This window comes from Miniopterus schreibersii, assembly GCF_964146895.1.
Source record: "Miniopterus schreibersii genome assembly, chromosome: 12".
NCBI lineage: Eukaryota > Metazoa > Chordata > Mammalia > Chiroptera > Miniopteridae > Miniopterus > Miniopterus schreibersii.
In genome coordinates this window covers 35,658,671-35,681,199 of record NC_138112.1, presented here as the reverse complement: position 1 = coordinate 35,681,199, position 22,529 = coordinate 35,658,671, and the positions used below count along the sequence as shown (strand labels likewise).

Sequence of the window (22,529 nt, the reverse complement as noted above, 5' to 3'; positions counted from 1 at the left end):
TGGATGTGGTTATTTATTTATTTAATTTTTTTTTTTAATGTATCTTTATTGATTTCAGAGAGAGGAAAGGAGAGGGAGAGAGAGAGATAGAAACATCAATGATGAGCGAGTCATTGATCATGGATGGGGTTTTTTAAAACTGATTTTTAGAGAGGAAGGGGAAGGGAGGAGGACAGGAAGAGGGGGTAGGAGGGAGACAAAGAGGAACATCGAAGTGAAAAACATTGATCATTTGCCTCTCCCGTAGCTGCCCTACTAAAGATCAAACCTGCAACCTAGCGGTATGTGCCCTGACAGGGAATCAAACCAGCAACTTTTTTGGTGCACAGATGATGCTCTAACCAACTGAGCCACCCTGCCAGGACTCCTCTTTTTAAATGAAATTAATTCAACGCAAAGAAATCATACATAGAGCATGAATTACAAATTATATAAAATTTATCTTTTTTGTGAAATAAAACTTCACTTATAAAGTTTCAGATATATCTTACATATGGCTCACATAAGGTCAATAATAAATTTCTAGCAATGAGAGCTAGCTCTTTACTCATTTAAGAAGTTTTTCTGTTGTGTGTGGTGGGCATAGGGGTAGGGAGTCTTCAAATGATTTACTGAAGAACTCTTCACCTGATAAGAAAGTTGGCAGCTAACCATAATATGGTAAATTCTTCATATTCTTTTAAGCCTATTTCCCTAAGTAAGGGTGTAGAGTTGCTGTATCATCCAAATTTTCTTGTTAGAGATAAGATGATATCTAGGACTATAATTCCTACAAAAACTTGTAGCTTACATTGTTAGTGACTCCTATTAAGGCCAAAGTACAATATTTGGGCTTCATTAGCAACAACTTTTTAGTAAAGAATCAAAATCTTTCCTTATCTGTCAAATTCTATATAACCTCACTCCATCAACATCACTGTCCTTATATATATCTGACTGAACAGCAGCAATAGTCTCAGTGCATGAAAAAATAGCAACAGCACTTTCAAGTACACCTGAAAGATTTTAATTTCACAGAGGATTTGGATATAACAAAATACTTTCAAAACACCCAGAGAACTCTAAATATAGACTTTGCTCATAATTCTTTAGCCTAAGACTCTGACCATCATTCATATTTTTTAGTCTACGGCATTAGATTCTACTTCCAAAGATTCACACATATATTCTCAGACATTTTCCACATATGGCTCAATGACATTAATACTTTCATCAGTCCCTAAGACTAGTTTTGTAGCTTCTAAGCTGAGGATAGAAGCATTGCTCAGAATCAAAATATCATACACAAGAGGTTAGCTGGTGAAGCCCATAAGCTGTAGTTGCAGGGACCTAGAAAATTGAGGATATCTGATCTGAAGGGGTCCAGAAGAAACTAAAGCACTCTTGCTGATTTTCATTTCTAAACTTGTTTTCATAATGTCTTAAAAGGTGGCTAAGTCATTTCTGAAATATTCAAAATAATAATAAAATATATACAGTACATACTCATTAGCTTTTTAAGAAGTGACTTTCCTTAAATGTCAGATTTATTATTTGTTCTATCATCTTTATGGTTTTTAATAAAAGGCTTAATTAAAAATGAATTCCATGTGGGATAATGGAAATGTTCTTAATCTTGATTGTGGTAGTAGTTTCATAGGTATATACGGTCAAAATTTATCAGAATGTAAAGAATTCTTTAATACTATCTGCTTTTAAGAGCTCTTTGTATATTTTTGGATAACAGTCCTTTGTCATATGTGCCTTTTGCAAATATTTTATCTTAGTCTGTGATTTGTCTTCTCATTTTCTCATAAATGTCCTTTGCAGAGCTGTGGGGTTTGTTTTGTTTTTGTTTTTTTAATCCTCAGCTGAGGGCATGCTTATTAATTTTAGAGAAAGGGAGAGAGAGAGAAACATTAATGTGTGAGAGAAACATCAATTGGCTGCCTCCCCTATGTGCCCTAACTGGGACCAAACCCACAACCTAGGTATGTGCCCTGCCCGGGAATTGAACCTGCAACCCTTTGGTGTATGGAACAACACTCCAACCAACTGAGCCACACCAGCCAGGGCCAGAAGTTTTTAATTTTAATAAAGTCCAGCTTTATCAATTGTTTCTTTTATGGATCATAACTTTAGTTTTGTATCTAAAAAGCCATTGCCATATCCAGAGTTACCTAGGTTTTCTCCCATGTTATATTATAGGAGTTTTATAGTTGAGTGTTTTACATTTAGGATTGTGATTCATTCTGAGTTAATTTTTGTGAAGGGTATAACCTCTGCAGAGATTCATTTCTTTGCATGCAGACATCTAGTTGTTCCAGTACCATTTGTTGAAGAGACTATCTTTGCTCCACTGTATTATTACTGCCTTTGCTCCTTTGTCAAAAGTCAGTTGACTATACTCCTGTGAATCTATTTCTGAGCTGTTTGTCAAATGAGAAATACATATATTGGTCTCCACTACCAGCTCCTGACACAGGGCCCCTAAAATCTTTATAAATTCCTAAGTGATAAGAGCACTAGGAGCACCTCTTATTCTAATATTTGGTCTCTGCCCCCAGTTCCTGACACAGAGCTCCTAAAACCCTTGTAAATTCCTAAGCGATAAGAGCATCTTTTGTTCTAATGAGGTGATTCTGGGTGACTCTGAGTAGCCCCTGGGTTGAGGGTAGGGGGGTAGGAACTAGTCACCAGAAACACCAAACCATGATTAGAAGCTAGTAATTTTCAGCACCATCTCCCATTCTCCAAAGAAGGGGGAGGGACTAGAAATGGAGTTAATGATTGATCATGTCTACATGATGAAGCCACTATAAAAAATCGCAAAAATACAGCATTTGGAGAGCTTCCAGGTTGGGGGGCACATCAATAAACCAACCCCAACTCCACAGGCACTGAAGCTCTTGCACTTGAGGCTTTCCCAGACCTCACCCTATGTATCTCTTCAGGCTGTCCATCTATATCTTTTATATCCTTTAATAAACTGGGTAAACACAAGGTGTTTCCCTGAGTTCTGTGAGCTGTTCTAGCAAATCACAGAACTGAACAGGAAGGTCATGGGAACCTCAGATTTGTAGTGTTAAGACAGAAGTTGTGGGTAACCTGGGGACCTACTATTTGCAACTGACATCTGAAGTGGGTGGCAGTCTCGTGGGACTGAGCCTTAATCTCTGGGATCTGACGCTATCACCATGCAGACCTTAAGAACTGAGTTCAATTGTAGGACACCCAGCTGGTTGTCACAGAATTGTTTGGTGTGGGAAAACCCTCCCACACAGCTGGTATCAGAAGTGTTGTAAGTATGGTGGTAAAACTTCTGGAACTAATAAGCAATTATAGCAAGGTTGTAGGATACAAAATTAATATATAAAGTCAATTGTTTGCCTATATACCAACAATGAGCAAGTGGAATTTTAGATGGAAAACACTGGTAATATGACAGTAAAAGAGAAACATGGGCTTGGAAAATGAGGTTTTTTCAAACCCTATTCCATTGATCTATTTGTTTATTCTTTTGCCAGTAACAACCTTGTCTTGATTGCTATAGCTTTATAGTAGTAAGTCCTGAAATCAAGTAGCATCAGTCACTTGACTTTGTTTTTCTCCTTCAATATTGTCTTGGCTATTCTGGGTTTTCTGTCTCTCCACATAAACTTTAGAATAAGTTTGTCGATATCCACAAAATTACGTGCTGGTTTTAATTGGGGTTCACTGAATCTATAGATCAAGTTGAGAGCAACTGACATCTTGACAATATTGAGTCTTCTGTTCATGTACATGGATTAGCTCTCCACTTAGTTCTTTGATTTCTTCAGAGTTTTCTAATTTTTCTCATATAGATCTTATATATATTTTGTTAGATTTATACCTAAGGATTTCATTTTGGAGTGAGTTAATGTGAAAGTATTGTGTTTTCCATCTAAAATTCCACTTGCTCATTGTTGGTATATAGGCAAACAATTCACTTTATATATTAATTTTGTATCCTACAACCTTGCTATAATTGCTTATTAGTTCCAGAAGTTTTCTGTCAATTCTTTTGGATTTTCTATATCGACAATCATGTCATTTGCAAAAAAAAAAAAGGACAGTTTTATTTCTTCCTTACCAATATGGAGGTCCAGTGGTGTGATACTGTAATATAATAAAAAATATGTATTTTGATTTTGTCCCAGTTTCCTAGTCAAAGGTCCTAAAACCCTAAGCCATAAGAGTGAAAGAAGTATCTTTTGTTATAATATTTGGTTTCTGTCTCCTGCCACTGAAACAACTCCTGGAACAGAACAATAAAGGTGAAAGGAGTCTTTTGTGATTCATCCAACCCTTTCAACTATACCTGACTTTATATTGAGGGGACTCCTGGAAAGCCCTTAAGATGGAGGCACCAACCATGTGATTAGAGGGCTGGAACTTTCAGGCCCATCCCTGACCACCAGAGAGGGGCTGGAGATTGAGTTCAATTACCAATGGCCAATAATTTAATCAACCATATATCAGGAACCCTCCATAAAACAAGTTCCATGGGGACAGAAGCTCCTAAGCTTGGGACTCTCTTCTGGATCTCACTCTATGGTACCTCTTCATCTAGCTGTTCATCTGTATCCTTTATTATATGCTTTATAAGAAACTGGTAAATGTAGGTGTTTTCCTGAGATGTATAACCATTCTAGCAAACTATTGATCCCAAGGAGAGGGTCTGGGGCACCCCTAAATTTATAGCCAGTGGGTCAGAAGTACAGGACCTCTCTTCTGTGTAAACATTATAGTTGCTTAAAATGCTGACAGGGTAGGAGAGAGAAAAATATTATGAAGTACTAAGGTTTTCAAAGAAAGTAGTAAATAAAAATAACATTTTTCTAAATGGTAAATGACACCAATTACAAAAGAATAGAACATTTTCCCAAAGAGAAAACGTTTGTCCAAATTTCTACAATTTGTCCAAAACTACTCAATTGCTAAATGGTAAATCTAAGATATAAATAAAGGTTTTTGTAATGTTAAAGCTCATTATATGGCATTCCTAGAAAGAAAATGCCCAAATTTTTAAAATTTTCAAGTGTTCAAATCAAAAGGCACATTCCTAAAATAAAATAAATTATCAAATGAGGGAAAATACATAGGACAAGATTCAGATTTTAAATTTACCCTAAAAGCTTTCAGAAAAATAAAAATGGTTTGATAAATAATTCAGACAGTGGAAGTTAATAACTATGAAAATTAATCATCCCTTTAATGAGATTAACATTTGATATATTACTAAGATAAAACAACTGAAATCAAGTTTTTATACTAACTACACAGTAACACAGATGTAAAATAGATACTTAAAGAAGCCATTTTATTTCTTTAAGAAGAACATTTCAAAAAGTTAATACAGAAAAAGTTTAGCAAGTGCTTAGGGTCTCAGTGACAGTACTTTAAAATTACTAATTCTTGCCCAGCTAGGAGTGGCTCAGCGGCTGAGCATCGACCTAGGATCTAGGCGATTGGGGTTCGATTCCTGGTCGGTGCACATGCCCGCGTTGTGGGTTTGATCAATGACTCGATCGTCGATGTTTCTTTTTTCTTAAAAAATATATCTTTATTGATTTCAGAGAGAGGAAGGGAGAGGGAGAGAGAGAGAGATAGAAACATCAATGATGAGTCATCACTGATCAGCTGCCTCCTGCACGCCCCCTACTGGGGATCGAGCCCACAACCCGGGCATGTGCCTTGACCAGGAATCGAACCCCGATCGCCTGGATCCTAGGTCGATGCTCAACCACTGAGCCGCACCTGGCCGGGCTCATTGTTGATGTTTCTATCTCTCTCTCTCCCTCTCCTTTCCTCTCTCTGAGATCAATAAAGATATGTTAAAAAAAAAATCCAGGAGATCGTGGTTCGATTCTCAGTCAGGGCACATGCCTGGGTTGCAGGCTCAATCCCCAGTCAGGGGCATGCAGGAGGCAGCCAATGAATGACTCATCACTGATGTTTCTATCTATCTCTCCCTCTCCTTTCCTCTCTCTGAAATCAATAAAAATATATTAAAAAAAAAAAAAAAATTTTAAATCAGGAAAAAGAGAAGGATGTCTGCTCTCAGTTTTACATATGTTTATGTTTTATGTATATTTAAGTTATATATGTATATTTTAGTTTCAACTGTGTAACTGTAAAACAAAGATCAAAGAACAAACTAAAAAGAATTAGTAATTTTACTTTATTTTTTTAAATATATTTTTATTGATTTCAGAGAGAGGAAGGAAGAGGGAGAGAGAGAGATAGAAACACCAACGAAGAGAGAGTCATTGATCAAGCCTGCAACCCAGGCATGTGCCCTGACCGGGAATCGAACCCCAATCGCCTGGATCCTAGGTCGACGCTCAACCGATGAGCCACGCCCTGCCAGGCTTTTTCCTGATTTTAAAGAGAAAGCATTCAGTCTTTTAACATTAAGTATAATATTGGTTGTGGATCTATCATGTTTAGGAAAATCCCTTATAGTTCTAGTTTGTTGAGTGTTTTTTACCATGAAATGTTATTGGATTTTGTCAAATGCTTTTTCTGTCCATTGAAATGATCATGTGATTTTGCCCTTTATTCTATTCATACAGTGTATTACATTACTTTTTGTATGTTGAACCAATTTGTAATCCTGGTACCAATTTACCAATCCCATTTGGTAAATGGTATATAATCCTTTGGCACACTGCCAGACTCACTTTGGTAATAATTCTGCTGAGGATTGTTATGTTTATATTCATAAAGAATATCAATCTGTAGTTTTAATTTTGATGTCTTTGGTTTTAGTATTAGAGTAATATTGACCTCATAGAATGAGTTGGGAAGTATTCTCTCCTCTTCTGTTTCTTGGAAGTTTATGAAGTTTTGGTGGTGTTTATTAAATATTTCATAGAATTGAAGAGTGAAGACATCTAGTCCTGTGATTTTCTTTGTGGGAAGTTTTTGATCACTAATTCTCTCTCTCTAGTTATTACAGGTATATTCGAATTTTCTATTTCTACTTGAGTTCATTTCAGTAGTTCATATCTTTCTTGGAATTTGTCCATTTCATTTAGGCTATCTAGCTCAATGACATAATTGTTCCCAGTGTTCCCTTATAATCCATTCTATTCCTGTATGGTCAGTAGTAATGTCCTTTCTTTCACTCCTGATTTTAGTAATTTTTAGTCTTTTTTTTTTATTGATTAGTCTAGGCTGGTTGATTTTGTTTATTCTAAGAACCACTTTTTTTTTTATCCTCACCCGAGGATATATTTTCCATTGGTTTTCAGAGAGAGTGGAAGGCGGGGGAGGGGGAAGAGAGGGAGACAGAAAGAGAAACACTGATGTGAGAGAGACACATCTATTGGTTGCCTCCTGCACGCACTCTGACCAAGGCTGAGGATCAAGCCTGCAACCGAGGTACGTGCCCTTGGCTGGAGTCGAACTCAGGACCCTTCAGTCTGTGGCCTGACACTCTTAACCACTGAGCAAAACAGGCTAGGGCATAAGAACCACTTTTGGTTTCACTGCATTTCTCTACTGTTTTTCTATTCTTTCATATATTTCTGCTCTAATCTTTATTAACTTCTGAATTAAGCATGTCTTTTATTTTCTGTTTTGTTTTGCTTTGACATCTGGGAAACTGTTGACACTGGAAGATTGGCCCTCCAAGAGTTTGCCAATTCCTAGAAATAGTAAACTTGCCTGTGAGAGCACCTTTAATATGCAGACCAACCAATCCAGAGCCCATAATTCCAACCACCTCATGTATCACACTCTGGGCAACTATTCCCCAGCCCTAATCATCCCAGGGCCAGGTACCAGACAACTAGTAAAGGCTCCAACACACCCCAGAGCCCTTTGAAATTACTCAGACTAGGCAATCCTAAATCTGTTTACCTGGTCTCACCTATCCTTCCCACAGAAACCACAATAAAGGCTCTTGCCCACTTTTCCTATTTTCTGCCCCCCACCTCCTAACCAACTCAAGAGCTTCCCCATGTGCCTCCCCCTCCCATGGCATGAAGTATCGTCCTCCTCTTGGGAATCTGTGAATATAACAGATTTTTTTAATGGCAATAATCTCCTGATCATGAATAATTATAAAGACTACATTTTAAAACAGTTTCTTCTCCTTGCTTTAGATTTAGTTTACATTTCTTTTTCTAGTTTCTTAAGTTAGAAGGTTAAATTATTTAATGTATTTCTTTTCCTTATAGCACTGTTTTAGCTGCATCCCATAAATTTTGGTATCCTGTATTTTTCCTTTATTTGTCTCAAAGTATTTTCTAATTTCCCTGGTGATTTTGTCTTTGATCCATTGGTTATTTAGAAATGTGTTGTCTAATTTCCACATATTTGTGAATTTCCCCAAATCTTCTTATTCCTTGACTTCAGATATAGATCAAAGTGTAAACCTGGGCAAAATCTCTATAAGAGAATATTTACAATCATTCCTACTTCTAGCCCAGATGGTATTAGCAATAATCTTTCATGAGATACAGAAACCAAATGAAGACGTTGAGGACTATTAGCAAAATCAGTTATACTTTATATTTATATAGCATTTTACAGATTATAGAAAGTGTTTTCATATCTATGACTGCATGTAAATAAATGAATTTTTAAAAAATATCTTAAATACAAGGTGTCCCGAAAAAATGTATACACTACTAAAAAATGATAGCTCAACTGAAGTTTCTTTCTTTTCAGATTTAAGCTATTGGAATTAATAATTATTCAAAGTGTGTATACATTTTTTGGGGACATTCCATATTACTTACAACACAAAATAGAGAAAGCTAGTAAGCTGGCAAAAACAAAATACCTGATAGGTGTTGTCAAAACTGTCATACATGAATCTGGTGATCAAGGATGTCTTTCCAACTGAAATGAAAAGGAAAAAATTCACTCAGTTATTACATTGGTTCTTGAAAAATCATTTTACAAAGAACTGCAATTAAATTCAACGGGAAATATCTGCAAAGGTTCTAAAAATAAAAACACACATAGCCCCAAGTTTGTTGAAATGCCTTTTTCTAATTAAACAGATAACAGTCTCTCAAATTAAAAGCACAAGTAAAGAGTATTTACTTAGTTAAGAGTAGAGGAAAATGAAGAGAAAAGATGGAGGAAAACAATCAATTATGTTGATACCTCTGATTTACGAAGAGGCAAAGCAGATATTTACTTGAGTCCTAACAAAAAGAACTAGAATTACCCTGTGAATCCATTCTAGTTAACTTCCTGGACAGTAACCTGAAGAAACTGAGGTTCCAGTCTGCTTAATTAAATGAATCAAAGCAAAATCCCTGGGAATATAAAGACTAAAGGGTCCTACGAACAGTATGAGGGCTGCAAAAACTAGACTGTTTATGAGTGAGAAAGAAGGGACATAGGAAACTGTTTTGAAACTCATCTCAGAATCAGAGCTTCATCAACTGATGAATGGACAAAATGTGATATATTCGTACAATGCAATATTACTCAGCCATAAAAAGGAATGAAGCACTGATATATGCCACAACAGGGATGAATCTCGAAAACACTATACAAAGTGAAAGAGGTCAGTAGCAAAAGACCACATATAATATGATTCCATTTATATGAAGTGCTTAGGCAAATATATAGAGACAGAAAGTAGATTAGTAGTTGCTTAAGGATGGGGTGATGGTAGAGAATTGGGTGGTGATGGTTAAGGGACGCAGAGATTCTTTTGGAGGTGATAAAAATATCCTAAAACTGTGTAGTGATGGTTGCACAACACTATACTAAAAACTATTGGATTATATACTTTAAATGGGTGAATTGTATTATATGTGACTTTTATCTCAATATGTAGCTGTTAATAAAAATTTATGGTGGTGATGGTTGTATGACAATGTGAATGTGATGAATGCTGCTGAACTATACACTCAGAAATCATTAAAATTGTAAATTTTGTTATGTACATTTTACCACATTAAAAAAAAAAAACTACCAAAAAATTTTTGTTTTTTTAAAATCTAATATTGGAACACCAAAGATAACTAAAAGGAATGCTAAAAGCAAGAGCTGATTAGTAAAGGTTAGAGAAAATAATTATTGGGCCTCTAGAAGACCAAATTATACTAATTTAGAAGATAATTATACAAATGGTAAAATAATTCCTCACATAATATTCTTGGAATTCAAAAATATTTAGGATTCCATCCAGCTGCTGTTGCTCAGTGGTTGAGTGTTGACTCATGAACCAGGAGGTCACCGGTTCGATTCCTGGTCAGGGCACATGCCTGGGTTGCAGGCTCAATCCCCAGTAGGGGGACATACCCGAGGCAGCCAACCGATGTTTCTCTCATTGATGTTTCCATCTCTCTAACCCTCTCTCTTCCTTCTCTCTCTAAAATCAATAAAAACATATTTCAAAAAAAAGAATATTTAGGATTCCAAGAATATACGGCTGATATTCGCATAAAAGAAGTCTCAACTGGGCCCGGCCTGTGTAGGTCACTTGGTTGAGCATCGGTCCCATGCATCAAGAGCTCAACAGTTTGATTCCTGGTCAGGACACATGCACAGGTTGCAGGCTCCATCCCCAGTAGGGGGCGTGCAGGAGGCAGCCAATCGATGATTCTCTCTCATCAGTGTTTCTAGCTCTCTCACTTGCCCTTCCTCTTTAAAAAAAAAATCAATAGAAACTTTTTTTTTTTTTAAAGTCTCAACTGCTTCATAATTCTTGGTCAGTTAGACTGGGCAGATAATACTGAAACAGACCAACTAGATATTTATATTTTACCACAAAAATAAACCACTATATAAGATTAATATGCTATGATAATAATAGTAGCTCAAATCAGATGCTACGATTTCAGTGACAGAGCTAAGCAAAATAAAAACAAAAAACCAACTACCTGTAGTCACTATTCCATCATAGTAATGAAAACAGCTGAAAAAGGTACCTAAAGACTACAGCAGAAAAGCACAGCTGCAAGCAAAACTCACTGCAATTCTATACCAAAACAGAGAATCAACTAAACCAAGCTAGTGGTACTTCAATGTAGCTAACCTGGTCAACAACACTAAAGTTCAATAAATCTAGTAGTCCTCTAAAGACCTAAATTGAATAAAGATTTTGTTTCTTCTAAAGTTAAAAATAAAACAAAACTACAACTACACTTGTACAGTCACATTAAAAAATGGGTCTAAAGTTGTTTTTAATAAAGGTGCTTTATTCCTTTACAATAATATTTATGTTGAAAGCATTAGACCTACAGTATAAGTTTCCAGGATAAAATGGAGACACCCAAAGTAAAAACAAAAAATATTTACCTATGTAAGAGATGAAGACAGAAAAGATACATAAAAGACTCACTCTTAACAAAGATAAATAACAATTAAACAAATAATTTAATGCTTAGGTGACTACTATTTCTCATTTCATTACAAAACTAAATGCTAAGGAACATGGAGTTTTGGGGATGAGAATGAAAAACAACTATGAGTAATAAAGACCCTGACCACCAAAGAGTGTACAATACAGTGAAAGAGACACACACACACACATACAACAGTGAACATGGAAAGAACGGTGCAAAGCTTCCAGCTTCTACACTGCCAGAGGTATCCTTCCTTAATTTTATAAAACATCCCAAGGCACTAGGCTGGGCATGGCTCAGCGGCTGAGCATCGACCTAGGATCCAGGAAATAACGGTTCAATTCCCAGGCAGGGCACATGCAGGATTGCGGGCTCGATCCCCAGTCATGGGTGTGCAGGAGGCAGCCAATCAATGAGGACTCTCTCATCACTGATGTTTCTATCTCTCTCTCCCCCTCTCCCTTCCTCTCTCTGAAATCAATAAAGATATATATTTTTTTAATTCCAAGGCTCCCCTATAGCCATAAGATAAAGTTAAAAATCCTTAGCAGGCATTCAAGGACCTTTACAATCAAACTTGAGCCTAGCCTTTTTAGTTTCATCTCCTATCCCTGCCAAACATAAACTTCACCTGACAATGATGGAAGGCTATTGGAAGGCTATTAGTTATTCGAGCATAACATGTACTTTGAAGCCTCTGAAATTTTGCTCATGTAACCTAATTTTGTGGAACTTTTCTTCCCTGGTTACATTACAAATTTGTAAATTCAGTATCAGATATGGTTCTGCCTGAAGGAAGGAAGAACTAAATTACCTTTCAAAATTACTGTCAGCCTAAGATTGTATTTCTATCAGTATTTTAGATGGCAACAGGGCCTTTATTTTATTCCTACAACAAAGTCACCATCCTTCTATGAATGTATCTTAAGGATAAAAAGATGAGTTGGAGCCCTAGCTGGTTTGGCTCAGAGGTTAGAGTGTCGGCCCTTGGACTGATGGGTCCTAAGTTCGATTCCAGCCAAGGGCATGTACCTCAGTTGCAGGCTTGATCCCCAGCCCTGGTTGAGGACCACGTAGGAGGCAACCAATTGATGTGTCTGTCTCACACTGATGTTTCTCTCTCCCCTTTCCATTCTGAAAAGCAATGGAAAAAAGATGAGTTGGAGCCCTGGCCACAAAGCTCAGTTGGTTAGGGCATCTTCCTGATATGCCAAGGTTGTGGGTTTGATTTTGGTCAGGGCACATACCAAAGAATCAACCAATGAATGCATAAATAAGTGGAACAACAAATCAATGTCTTTCTCTCCCTCCCTCCTTCCTTCCCTCTCTCTCTTTCCCCCTTCCTCTCTCTCAAATCAATAAATTTTTAAAAATTATTTTAAAAAGATTAGTTGGAGCCCAGCCGGGCGTGGCTCAGCGGTTGAGCATCGACATAGGATCCAGGTGATCAGGGTTCGATTCCTGGTCAGGGCACATGCCCGGGTTGTGGGCTGCATCCGATCAATGACTCTCTCATCATTGATGTTTCTATCTCTCTCTCCCTCTCCTTTCCTCTCCCTGAAGTCAATAAAGACATATTTTAAAAAAATAAAAATAAAAAGATGAGTTGGAAATAATCTGTACCCTCAAAGAACAGTCCAGTGGCAAGTTCAAAATAAGACTGACTTTACCATCATTACCCAAAAACTTTAAGTGTAGAAATTTAATATAAGGAAAAAAGCATGATCCACTCTCTCTTATGGGGAAAAAATAAGAAAAACTGGCAATATAACACTTATCTCAAATTATCTTGTTTATGCATTTATTTACTAGTTTACCTCCCCAACTTACAAAGATAAGATACAGAACAGGAACCTCGTCTTGTCTTGTTCATGGATATACTAACAGTGTTGGACCCTGCCAGGCACTGAATAAATTAATCAATGAAAAAAAACTTCACCAAGTAGACAGCATTCACTACTAAGGTAATCCAGAGTCTGGAAGACAACAGCCTGCAACAATCCTTGCATTCTTGGAAAAATGAAAGGGGATAGTTCATAGGGACATACTTAAAATAAAACTCAGGAAATTGAAGTTTTAAAACCAGGAGACAAAATTTACTAATTTACAGTAAGAAATAACTTTCATAAGGATGGAAATATGACTAGCAAATTTTCTCATTCAAGTTGTACACTTACGACTTGTATGCTTTTCTATCATGTTGTACTTCAACAAAAAGTTTTCCTTATAAAAAATCTAAATAATCATTATTCAAAATAATCACCTTATAGGGTTTTATACACACACACAATTAAAATACACATAGTACGTAAAGTCAAAAGGAGGAGTGTAAGTAGAGTTAGAGTTCTAAGGTCCTTGCATTGTCCAGAGGGTAAAGGAATCCATTAATGGTAGACTTTTATAAGTCATGGCTGCATGCCACAACTTCTAGGGTAATCACTAAATAAAAGAGAAAAAAACGTATAACTTCCTAATTAATAAAGAAATGAATATGGGATGATTTTTAAAAGACTACAAATTCAAATAACACAAGAACGAAAATATCCAGGGGGGAAAAAAGCATATGAAGAAGACAGTAGATTTATTTTAAATCCAAAAACAGTCATGTGTTGTATAACCATGTTTTGATCAAAGACGGCTGCATGTAGGTTAGTGGTCCCATAAGATTATGATAATGAAGCTGAAAAATTCCTATCACCTAATGACATTATAACTGCCCTAACGTAGTAGCACAACATATTACTCATGTGTCTGTGATGAACAAACCTATGGAAAAGTATAGCACATACAATTATGCACAGTACATATTTGATAATGATAATAAACTAATAGGTTACTGATTTATGTATTTACTATACTATAATCTTTATTGTTATTTTAGAGTGTATTCTTTCTACTTATAAAGTAATACAAAATAAATAAAATCAATCAAGAAGTTCTGATAAAAGAAAGATTATATTGAGACAAGTAAGACCAACTAAAACTAGCAAACAAGAATATTTCATTATCAATAAATATGACTCTATAGAATCCAAAATAGAATCTATTAAGTATTGTAGATATACTCCTGGTTTTGTCTGAGCACACCTAGCTCTTGCAAGAAATTAGTTCTCTATTTAAAAAAGGAAATACTGCCCTGCTCGGTGTGGCTGTTGGTTGGGAGTCGTCCCATGCACCAAAGGGTTGCCAGTTTGATTTCTGGTCAGGGCACATGCCTGGGTTTCAGGCTCAATCCCCAGTAGGGGGTGTGCAGGAGGCAGCTGATCGATGTTCTGCTCTCACATTGATGTTTCTCTCTCTCTCCCTCTCTCTCTAAAAATCAATTAAAAATTTTTTAAAAAACAAAAAAGGAAACATTGTCCAAGCAATCTCATAATCCACTCTAATATTTCTAAAACCTTTCAGTCAGGAAATTCTTCCATATCTGACTTAAATTCACTATGTTTTATGTTTCAGCATAAGCCTTTGTATTCTTGTTCAGATTTCAGAACTGCAAAGTAGCTATTATCTTTTCTGTAAGATACTACAAATCTAAAGACTTTTTTCAGTTGTACTTTTGCCTTTTAGATGAGACTGAACAATTCTCATTTAAATATTACATTTTAATTCCACGATTATATAAACCTGATTTTCCTTGTGTATAAACGGCATTTTGAAATAATTGATAGCTCAGTATCAGAGTCAGTAACACAACCCATTAACAAATGTTATCAAAGCAACTGAAGTTTACTAAAAACTAATTGCTTCTCATCTTACTCTAACTGTAAGTTACATGTATTGAAAATTTTGTCATATAAATTACAAAAGTCCAGTACTGCAAAATACCCGAGAGACACTTAGCCTTATCTAACAGATTTAGCTGATATACTTTCCGGAAGTGATTAGTTTTTTTTCATTCTTATGGTTTGAGGAACACCTTAGTATCCTGTACTTTCTGCACATATTCCACCTACACAAAATTTATCAAGGAAAGGTAGTGTAATTTAGTGTTTTAGCACTGGAGCTCTAGAACAAGATGGTTGCGCTGAAATCCCAGCTTGACCACTTTACTAACTGTATCCAACTGGGACAAGTTACTTAACCTCTCTGTGCCTCAACTTCCTCATGGTAAAATGGGAATAACAGTAGTACTTACCTTGAGGAACTCTTTTAACATTTTACTTGGAAATATTAAGCTCACAGAAAAGTTACAAAAATAGTACGGAGAGCCTTGGTCGGTTTGGCTCAGTGGTTAGGGCATCAGCCTGTGGACTCAAGGGTCCCAGGTTCAATTCCAGCCAAGGGTACATATCTCGGTTGCAGGCTCAATATCCAGCCCTGATCCGGGCGCGTGCAGGAGGCAACCCATCGATTGTCTCTCTTACATAGATGTTTCTCTCCCTCTGTCTCTCTTTCTCTCTCCCTCCCTTCCATTCTCTCTGAAAAGCAATGGAGAAAATACCCTCAGGTGAGGATAAATAATAAATAAAATAAAAAATAAAAGTTTAAGATCACTGATGCAGCCAATCTAAACTGTTCAGCGCTCCTGGTCTCTGACAGTAAAATACTTTTTTACATCAAAAGAACTGATGTAGTCCTTGCCGGTGTGGTTCAGTTGGTTGGAATGTCGTCCCATACACCAAAAGGTTGTGGGTTTGATTCCAAGTCAGGGCACATACCTGGGTTGCAGACTCATTCCCAGTTGGGGTGCTTACGAGAGGCAACCAGTCAATGTTTCTCTCTCTCCCTTCCTCTCTCTCTAAAATTAATAAGTCTATCCTCAGGTGAGGATTTACAAAAATTAAAATAAAATAAAAAAGGATTATTTAAAAAAAGAACTGATGTTTAAAAAAAGGTAAAATACCATGAAAAATAAGTAGTCCCAGGCCAGGCATGTGCTTTTCCTTGAGATCACATTTCCTAATTTGTAACATATAACATCTGTTTGTAGTCATATCTTCTACAGTAATCCAAATTGACATTTCTTTTTTTTATCCTCAGAAAGAGTGGAAGGAGGAGGGGAGGGAGGGAAACATTGATGTGAGAGTGACACATCAATTGGTTGCCTCCTGCACCCACCTCCAACCAGCACCAGGGATCAGCACCAGGGATTGAGCCTGCAACCGAAGTACGTACCCTTGGCCGGAATGGAACCCAGATCCCTTCAGTCCACAGGCTCTAACCACTGAGCAAAACCAGCTAGGGCCAAAATGACACTTCTAAAAGTACCTCTGCATTTCAAGACAATAGCAACAGGTAGTAAAAAAGGAATTCCCAAATTACGTATTTCAACATTCCTTTATTAAGCCATGTACACTACTGAAATATAAAGAAACCGCAAGAGTTTATAGGGAGATTACCAAAGTTGATGTCACTTATTCAATCTGAGGCTTCATGTACTGAAACAACTTACTTCGTTACACAGCACAGAACCTTAAATTTTTGATAAGATAAATAAAAGTCTACCTAACTTCAAATCAGTTCCCAGAACATGTCTTAATATCATTTGACATACTATGAAGTGCTATACTAAGAGCAAATAATTTAGCAATAGCTTTAACAAAATAAAACTAATTTTGCTCAACTCAAAAAAAGTGTGAAATCCTGGCCAGTCTCTCTCTCTCTTTTTTTTTTAGTGAAATGGTGAGGGCTATAAATTGGGTCCCCTGCCCCCTTAAGCATCTGCAGTATCCCTGCATACCATCAAGTAATATAAGTATAAAACGTTACTGTTAAACCATTAATTATATAAGGAAAAAATGTAGACTTCTCCATAGCAAAGATTAATATATGCTATTAGCTTTAGTTAGTTTTAGATTCAATCATCATTCATTCACCAAATATTTCTGAGTACCTACTATGAGCCTAGCACTATAGGAGGCAATGTGGATACAATGAACAACAGCAAAAAAATAGTTTTTAATCTTCATGGGATTTACATTCTGCTATGGGAAATAGACAAAAACAAGCACATAAAAAATAAGAATTATAAATGTGGTAAATGCTATTAAGAAGACAGACAAGGCTTTGCCACCGATTAGTCTCTGAAAGCTGAATTGTGGAATTCTAAAACCTAAAGATAAATAATTCATGAAGAGTTACATCAAGATGACATGAATTCTACAGACCTTTACTAATTTACAAAAAAACTATAAACACTGTCCATAAAAACAGAGATCAATCTTTCACTGTCAAAGGTGTTGGATGGCATTACTTGGAAATATAGTAGCCTCAAAAGATATTAACCTCACAGTTCCACAGAGTTAAAAATAAAAAGCATATAAACAATCCTAAAAAAATTCTAACAGAGGAACCTAAGGAGACAGGACAACTAAATATGTGTTATCCTGAAATGAATGCTGAAACAAAAAAAGATAAAAACTAAGGAAATCTGAATAAACTATGGACTTCGTTAATGTATTAATATTAGTTCATTAATTGTAACAAATGTACCATTACTAATGTAAGATATTAATAATAATGAAAACTGAGTGAGGCTATATGGGAACCCCGTGCATGATCTTTTTGATTTTTCTATAAATCTAAAACTGTTCTGGCCCTGGCTGGGTAGTTCAGGTGGTTAGAGCATCATCCAATACACCAAGGTTGTGGGTTCAATTCCTGGTCAGGGCACATACAAAAATCAACCAATGAATGCATAAATAAGTGGAACAACAAATCCATGTCTCTCTGTCTGTCCCTCCCTCCCTTCTTCTCCCTCTAAAATCAACCAATAAAAAAAGAAAGAAAAGAAACAAGTTTACACTTCAGGAAAAGTCATAAGCAAAGAGACTATATTTTTCCTTGGGAAGGAGGGAAACGGAAAAGATTATATATAAAAGGAGAACAATAATTTCTCAGATCCAACTGAAAGCAATTTTGCAACTGGTATTAGCCTAGTTAGCATTAATATAAAAAATTCAACCTCTGAACTTATTATCAGTTATCTTCTTTCAAATCAAAAGATAAATGTTTTCTATAACCTAACCTAAGAAACCTAGTGGATAACTCAATGTTTGATGAGTTGGGAGAAACTAATCTCTCAATGACTGAATTTTAAATATGGTTATGAAAAGTCTGAGAAAAACAAAGGATGATAATCTCTAAATTGCCAAGTATCAAGTTCGCATAATACAATATAAAATTGGAATTACCAATTCCAATTGGTAATTACAAAAAGTAATTTTAGAGACAGTCATCACAATATTAGAATCCTGTATCTAATACAAACTACAGCGACAGCAGAAGGCTGACCAGGTAAATGAGATAACAATTTCACTTATCAGATACTATGGAATATTAAGCATAAAAGAGCCATTTAGCTAAAGAGATATTACATATTTAAATGTAATTTAGAAAACCAGATGAGGAATCAATTCCTACTCTACTCCAACACTCTCTAACCCCAAAGGAAATCCTCCAAACAAAGATATTCGTTATTCTCAAGCCTTCTCTCACAGGAATTGTAAATATATGATTGGAAAATACTCAAGAAGAAATGGAATGAACATTTTCCCCAGTAATTCCTGTTTGCACCACCATGAGGAGAATCAGACACTGCTTCATGTAGAAACAAGAAAAAGGAGGGGTGAGATATGAAAAATTCCAAGTAAAACGATCATGACATAGCATCTGGCAGAGATCGGGAAAGCATCAACATTGTCAGGGATGAAGAGTCAAGAGAAGAAAATGAGGTTTTCCAACAAGCCACAACTAAACCCGAGGGGCAAAAATCGCCACTGCTGCCTCCACCCCCCCACCACCATTCCATCCTCAAGTCGCCTCCAATTCAGATACATATCCTCTATAACCCAGACTAATTCCCCACCCAGGTGAAAATCATCCAAGAATTTTACACGACCCCCACCTTCCATTACATCCGCACTACTCAGGGCCAAGCCTCTAGGGAAAACAACGCCCAGATCCCACCCTCCTTGCCCAAGGTTGAAGAGGGCTGGTTCCCGGTTCCCTGGGAATGAGACTTGCCAGGATGGGCCTCATGGAGCTGAGGAACTGCGATAAGAGCAAGGGGTAAGGGTGGGGCTCAAGGAAGGGGGCAGGGTGGGTGAGACGACGGAGACTGAAGGAAGAAAGGGATGGACGTGAGGCTGTGTCTGGGCGGAGTGGGGTGGGGACTGGGGAGGGGAGACCGACGGAAGAAGGCCGGGCTGCAAGGAAAGGATACGGCGGAGTCGGGACGAAAGGGTGAAAATCCGACAGACGGATCAAGGAGAAAAGGAACCGATTGCTAAGAGGGGTTGGCGAACCCCGGGAAAGGCTGGAGGTGGAACCAAGCGCGAAGGCGAGGCCAGCAGGGAGCCTCCGCTGACTGAAGGGCCGCACTGGGGGTGGTGCGGGGAAGCCGCGGCCAGCAGCCAGGAGTGGGGGAGCCGCGCACTCACCGCTCTGCTCCCCCAGGAACACCAGCTTGAATTTCCTCAGCGGATTCCCGAAGTCTCCGCCCGCGGACATGATGGAGCTGGAGGAGCGACTGCTGCCTCAGCCCAGAGACCTCCCGGACCGACGCTGCTCCAACTGGTTGACGAGAAGGGCGGGCACCGAGCTCTCTCGGCCCCTGCAGGGCCGGGCGACGGAGCAAGGCTGGGGCGCAGGACTCCCCTCCACAGACAGGCAACCGTCGCCGCCGCCTCCCGCGGAGTCGCCTAGCACCAAGCGAGGCCCGCGGCTGTGTAGGGAAGGAGGGCGGTGTCGGAAGAAGCCAGCGGTGTGCTGCGAATTCCCAAAGCTGGCGCCGTTTCGTTTTCAGCAACTGGCACCGAGACTGGGGTGAGAGGCGGAGGGTGGCGGAGCGAGAGCCGCAGACGTCTGGGACCTCTGACACGCAGCGCCTCAGCTCCCACAGCTGCCTCCGCAGCCCAACCTGCTGAGTGCGCGTGCCTCTGGCGCGGCGCAGGGCGAGCCCGGGCACGAGCCTACCGCCCCGCCGGCCATTGGCGGGCGTGCGTACAGGCGTGCGTGCGCGTGCGCCCCACAGCCAGCGACTTCCTGGTTTAGCCTGCTCTCCCGGCTCCTCCCTCATAGCGGAGACCAGGGCGTGTTTGGTTTCGACTCCTGTCAGTATTAGCAAGGAGGAGATGGGGCGGAGCCCGGGGGAAGTGAGGTAGGGGTCGAATACGTCACTTACGTGATGAACCAATTGGGAGAGGTCAAAGGCGGGCCGAGCCGGGAGTGAGGTGGCAGCGCGGGAGCGCGCGCGCCCCTCGCTTGGTGGAAAGTGTCGCATCCTGGCGGCCATGCGAAGTGTGGCACCTCCCAGCCATGAAGGAGGGGGAAAGAAAGTGGGGCGAGGATGCAGTGAACGTGGAATTGAGCCCATCCATGTACAGGTTTGATCAGGGAGCCAAGATGTGTGCTCGGTTCCTCAATCCAGACCCTCAGGCCTGTCTCACGTTCCTCAGATCCTCCCTTAACCCGTGCGCCTACCCACCTTCCCATGTTCTTATAAATCATCACACGTTATCTTACCAGGTACATTGTCGGCTGATGCTCCCAGAAGTTTCATAACTACCGTAGCAGGGGGCCCCCACAGTTTTGCAAATAAGGAAACTGAAGCTCAGAGGAAGGAAATGACTTAACAAAATCCACAGAGACAAGGTGGATGGAACCCAGGTTTTGTCTTTTCCGCCCATTGAATCTTTGCAACCTTCTTATTGATAAGCCCATCACTTCTCTGACTTGACCTAGCTTGGTTATCTGTGTTATGAGTCTTTGTTCCTCAGATGTTGATAACTCTAGGTGACTCCCACCTTCTACTGTGCCATCATGTAAACCCCTCATTGCACAGATGGTGAAATTGAGGCCCATGTAGGGGGGAGAACAAAACAAAACAAAAACCCACCTTTGCAAAAAGGTCATACAATAAATTAGAGGTAGAGCCTGATTAAGTCCAAATGTCGGGAAGGGGATGTTTTAAAAATCATCCATTCCTCCTAAAGCAGGGCTTCTAAATCTGCTATGGATTGACCCCCCCCCCTTAAATTAGACATCTGAAGCATGTACAGTTTTCTTTGGAGAGGATCCATAGGGTTCAGCAGATTTTCAACCCAGTTCATGACCCAAATGTGAAGGTTAATGTCAGCCAAGAGGAGCCTAAGGAGACATGACAACTAAGTGTAATGTGGATATAACTAATATGACAACTGAACATAAGTTTTAAGCTGAATGGAATTCCCTAATAGAAAAATAACATTATACTAAAACTAAGGAAATCTGAATAAAGGGGGGCTTTAGTTAATAACAATGTATCAATATTGATTCATTAATTGTGACAAATATATTAATGTAAGATAATAATAGAAGAAACTGGGGGAGAGGTATATGGGAACTTTCTGTAGTCTGCTCAGTTTTTCTTTAAATCTAAAACTTTTAAAAAACAAAGCCTATTAATACAAGATGAAAAAACAAAAAGTTAAGAATCATCAAACTAGAGAATTTTGCATCCACCTCTCACCATAGTTCAGCCATGTCTCATCATACTATGGGACAGCATCCAAAAAAGTAATCTCTGCCATTGAAGAGGACAATTAAAATCTGGTATCAAAACTACTTCCTAAGCCCGGCTGGGCGTGGCTCAGCAGTTGAGCATTCACCTAGGATCCAGGTTTGATTCCCAGTGAGGGCACATGCCTGGGTTGCAGGCTCCATCCCCAGGCAGGGGTGTGCAGGAGGCAGCCAATCAGTGATGACTCTCTCATCATTGATGTTTCTCTCTCCCTTCCTCTCTGAAATCAATAAAGATATATTTCAAAAAAAAAAAATAGTTCCCACGTTGACAATAAAAAATAAGTCCTTATATTACCATATCCAAAACACATTTATATACATTTTCTCATTATTTGAGGGTTTTTACTTAGCTATAGAAATGGCAGGATCAAACAAGTGCCTTCTCAAACTAGGGGTAAATTGCTGAACTAGAATAAATTAAGGGGAAGAATAGAAGTTCATAAAATATCATCAATTTGGGCCCATCAAGACAAGTTATATCCCCAAACCATCTTCTCTATCAAAATTTACTACTGTTCCTCTCAGCTAAGTGGCAGAAAAAATTTGGAACATGCATTTAAAATTAAACAGTAAAAATGTGAGTCATGCTATGAACATTTGATTTTTTAAAAATTATTTGATTTTAAAAGTAGCTTGTCAGGTTTGGGAAGGCTTCCCCAACCAGTAACCCAGAACCCTGGCACACACAAAGAACAGCCAATA

The 22,529-nt window shown here is 38.4% G+C and overlaps 1 protein-coding gene across 2 annotated transcripts in view; it reads right to left on the bottom strand.

Moving 5' to 3' along the window:
* Window positions 1–20,392, bottom strand: part of RAB6A (RAB6A, member RAS oncogene family) — a 53,190-nt gene extending 32,798 nt beyond the window's left edge. Inside the window, exons 1-2 of one of the 2 annotated variants that reach the window (XM_081153390.1) lie at window positions 19,706–20,392; window positions 8,798–8,856 (exon numbers count right to left, since the gene is read on the bottom strand). In XM_081153390.1, coding sequence (XP_081009516.1) covers window positions 8,798–8,856; window positions 19,706–19,775 — 129 coding nt within the window. In that variant the 5' untranslated portion in view covers window positions 19,776–20,392. The remainder of the gene's footprint in view (window positions 1–8,797; window positions 8,857–19,705) is intronic. The other variant, XM_081153391.1, reaches the window with a different exon arrangement.
* Window positions 20,393–22,529: the final 2,137 nt, after the last annotated feature.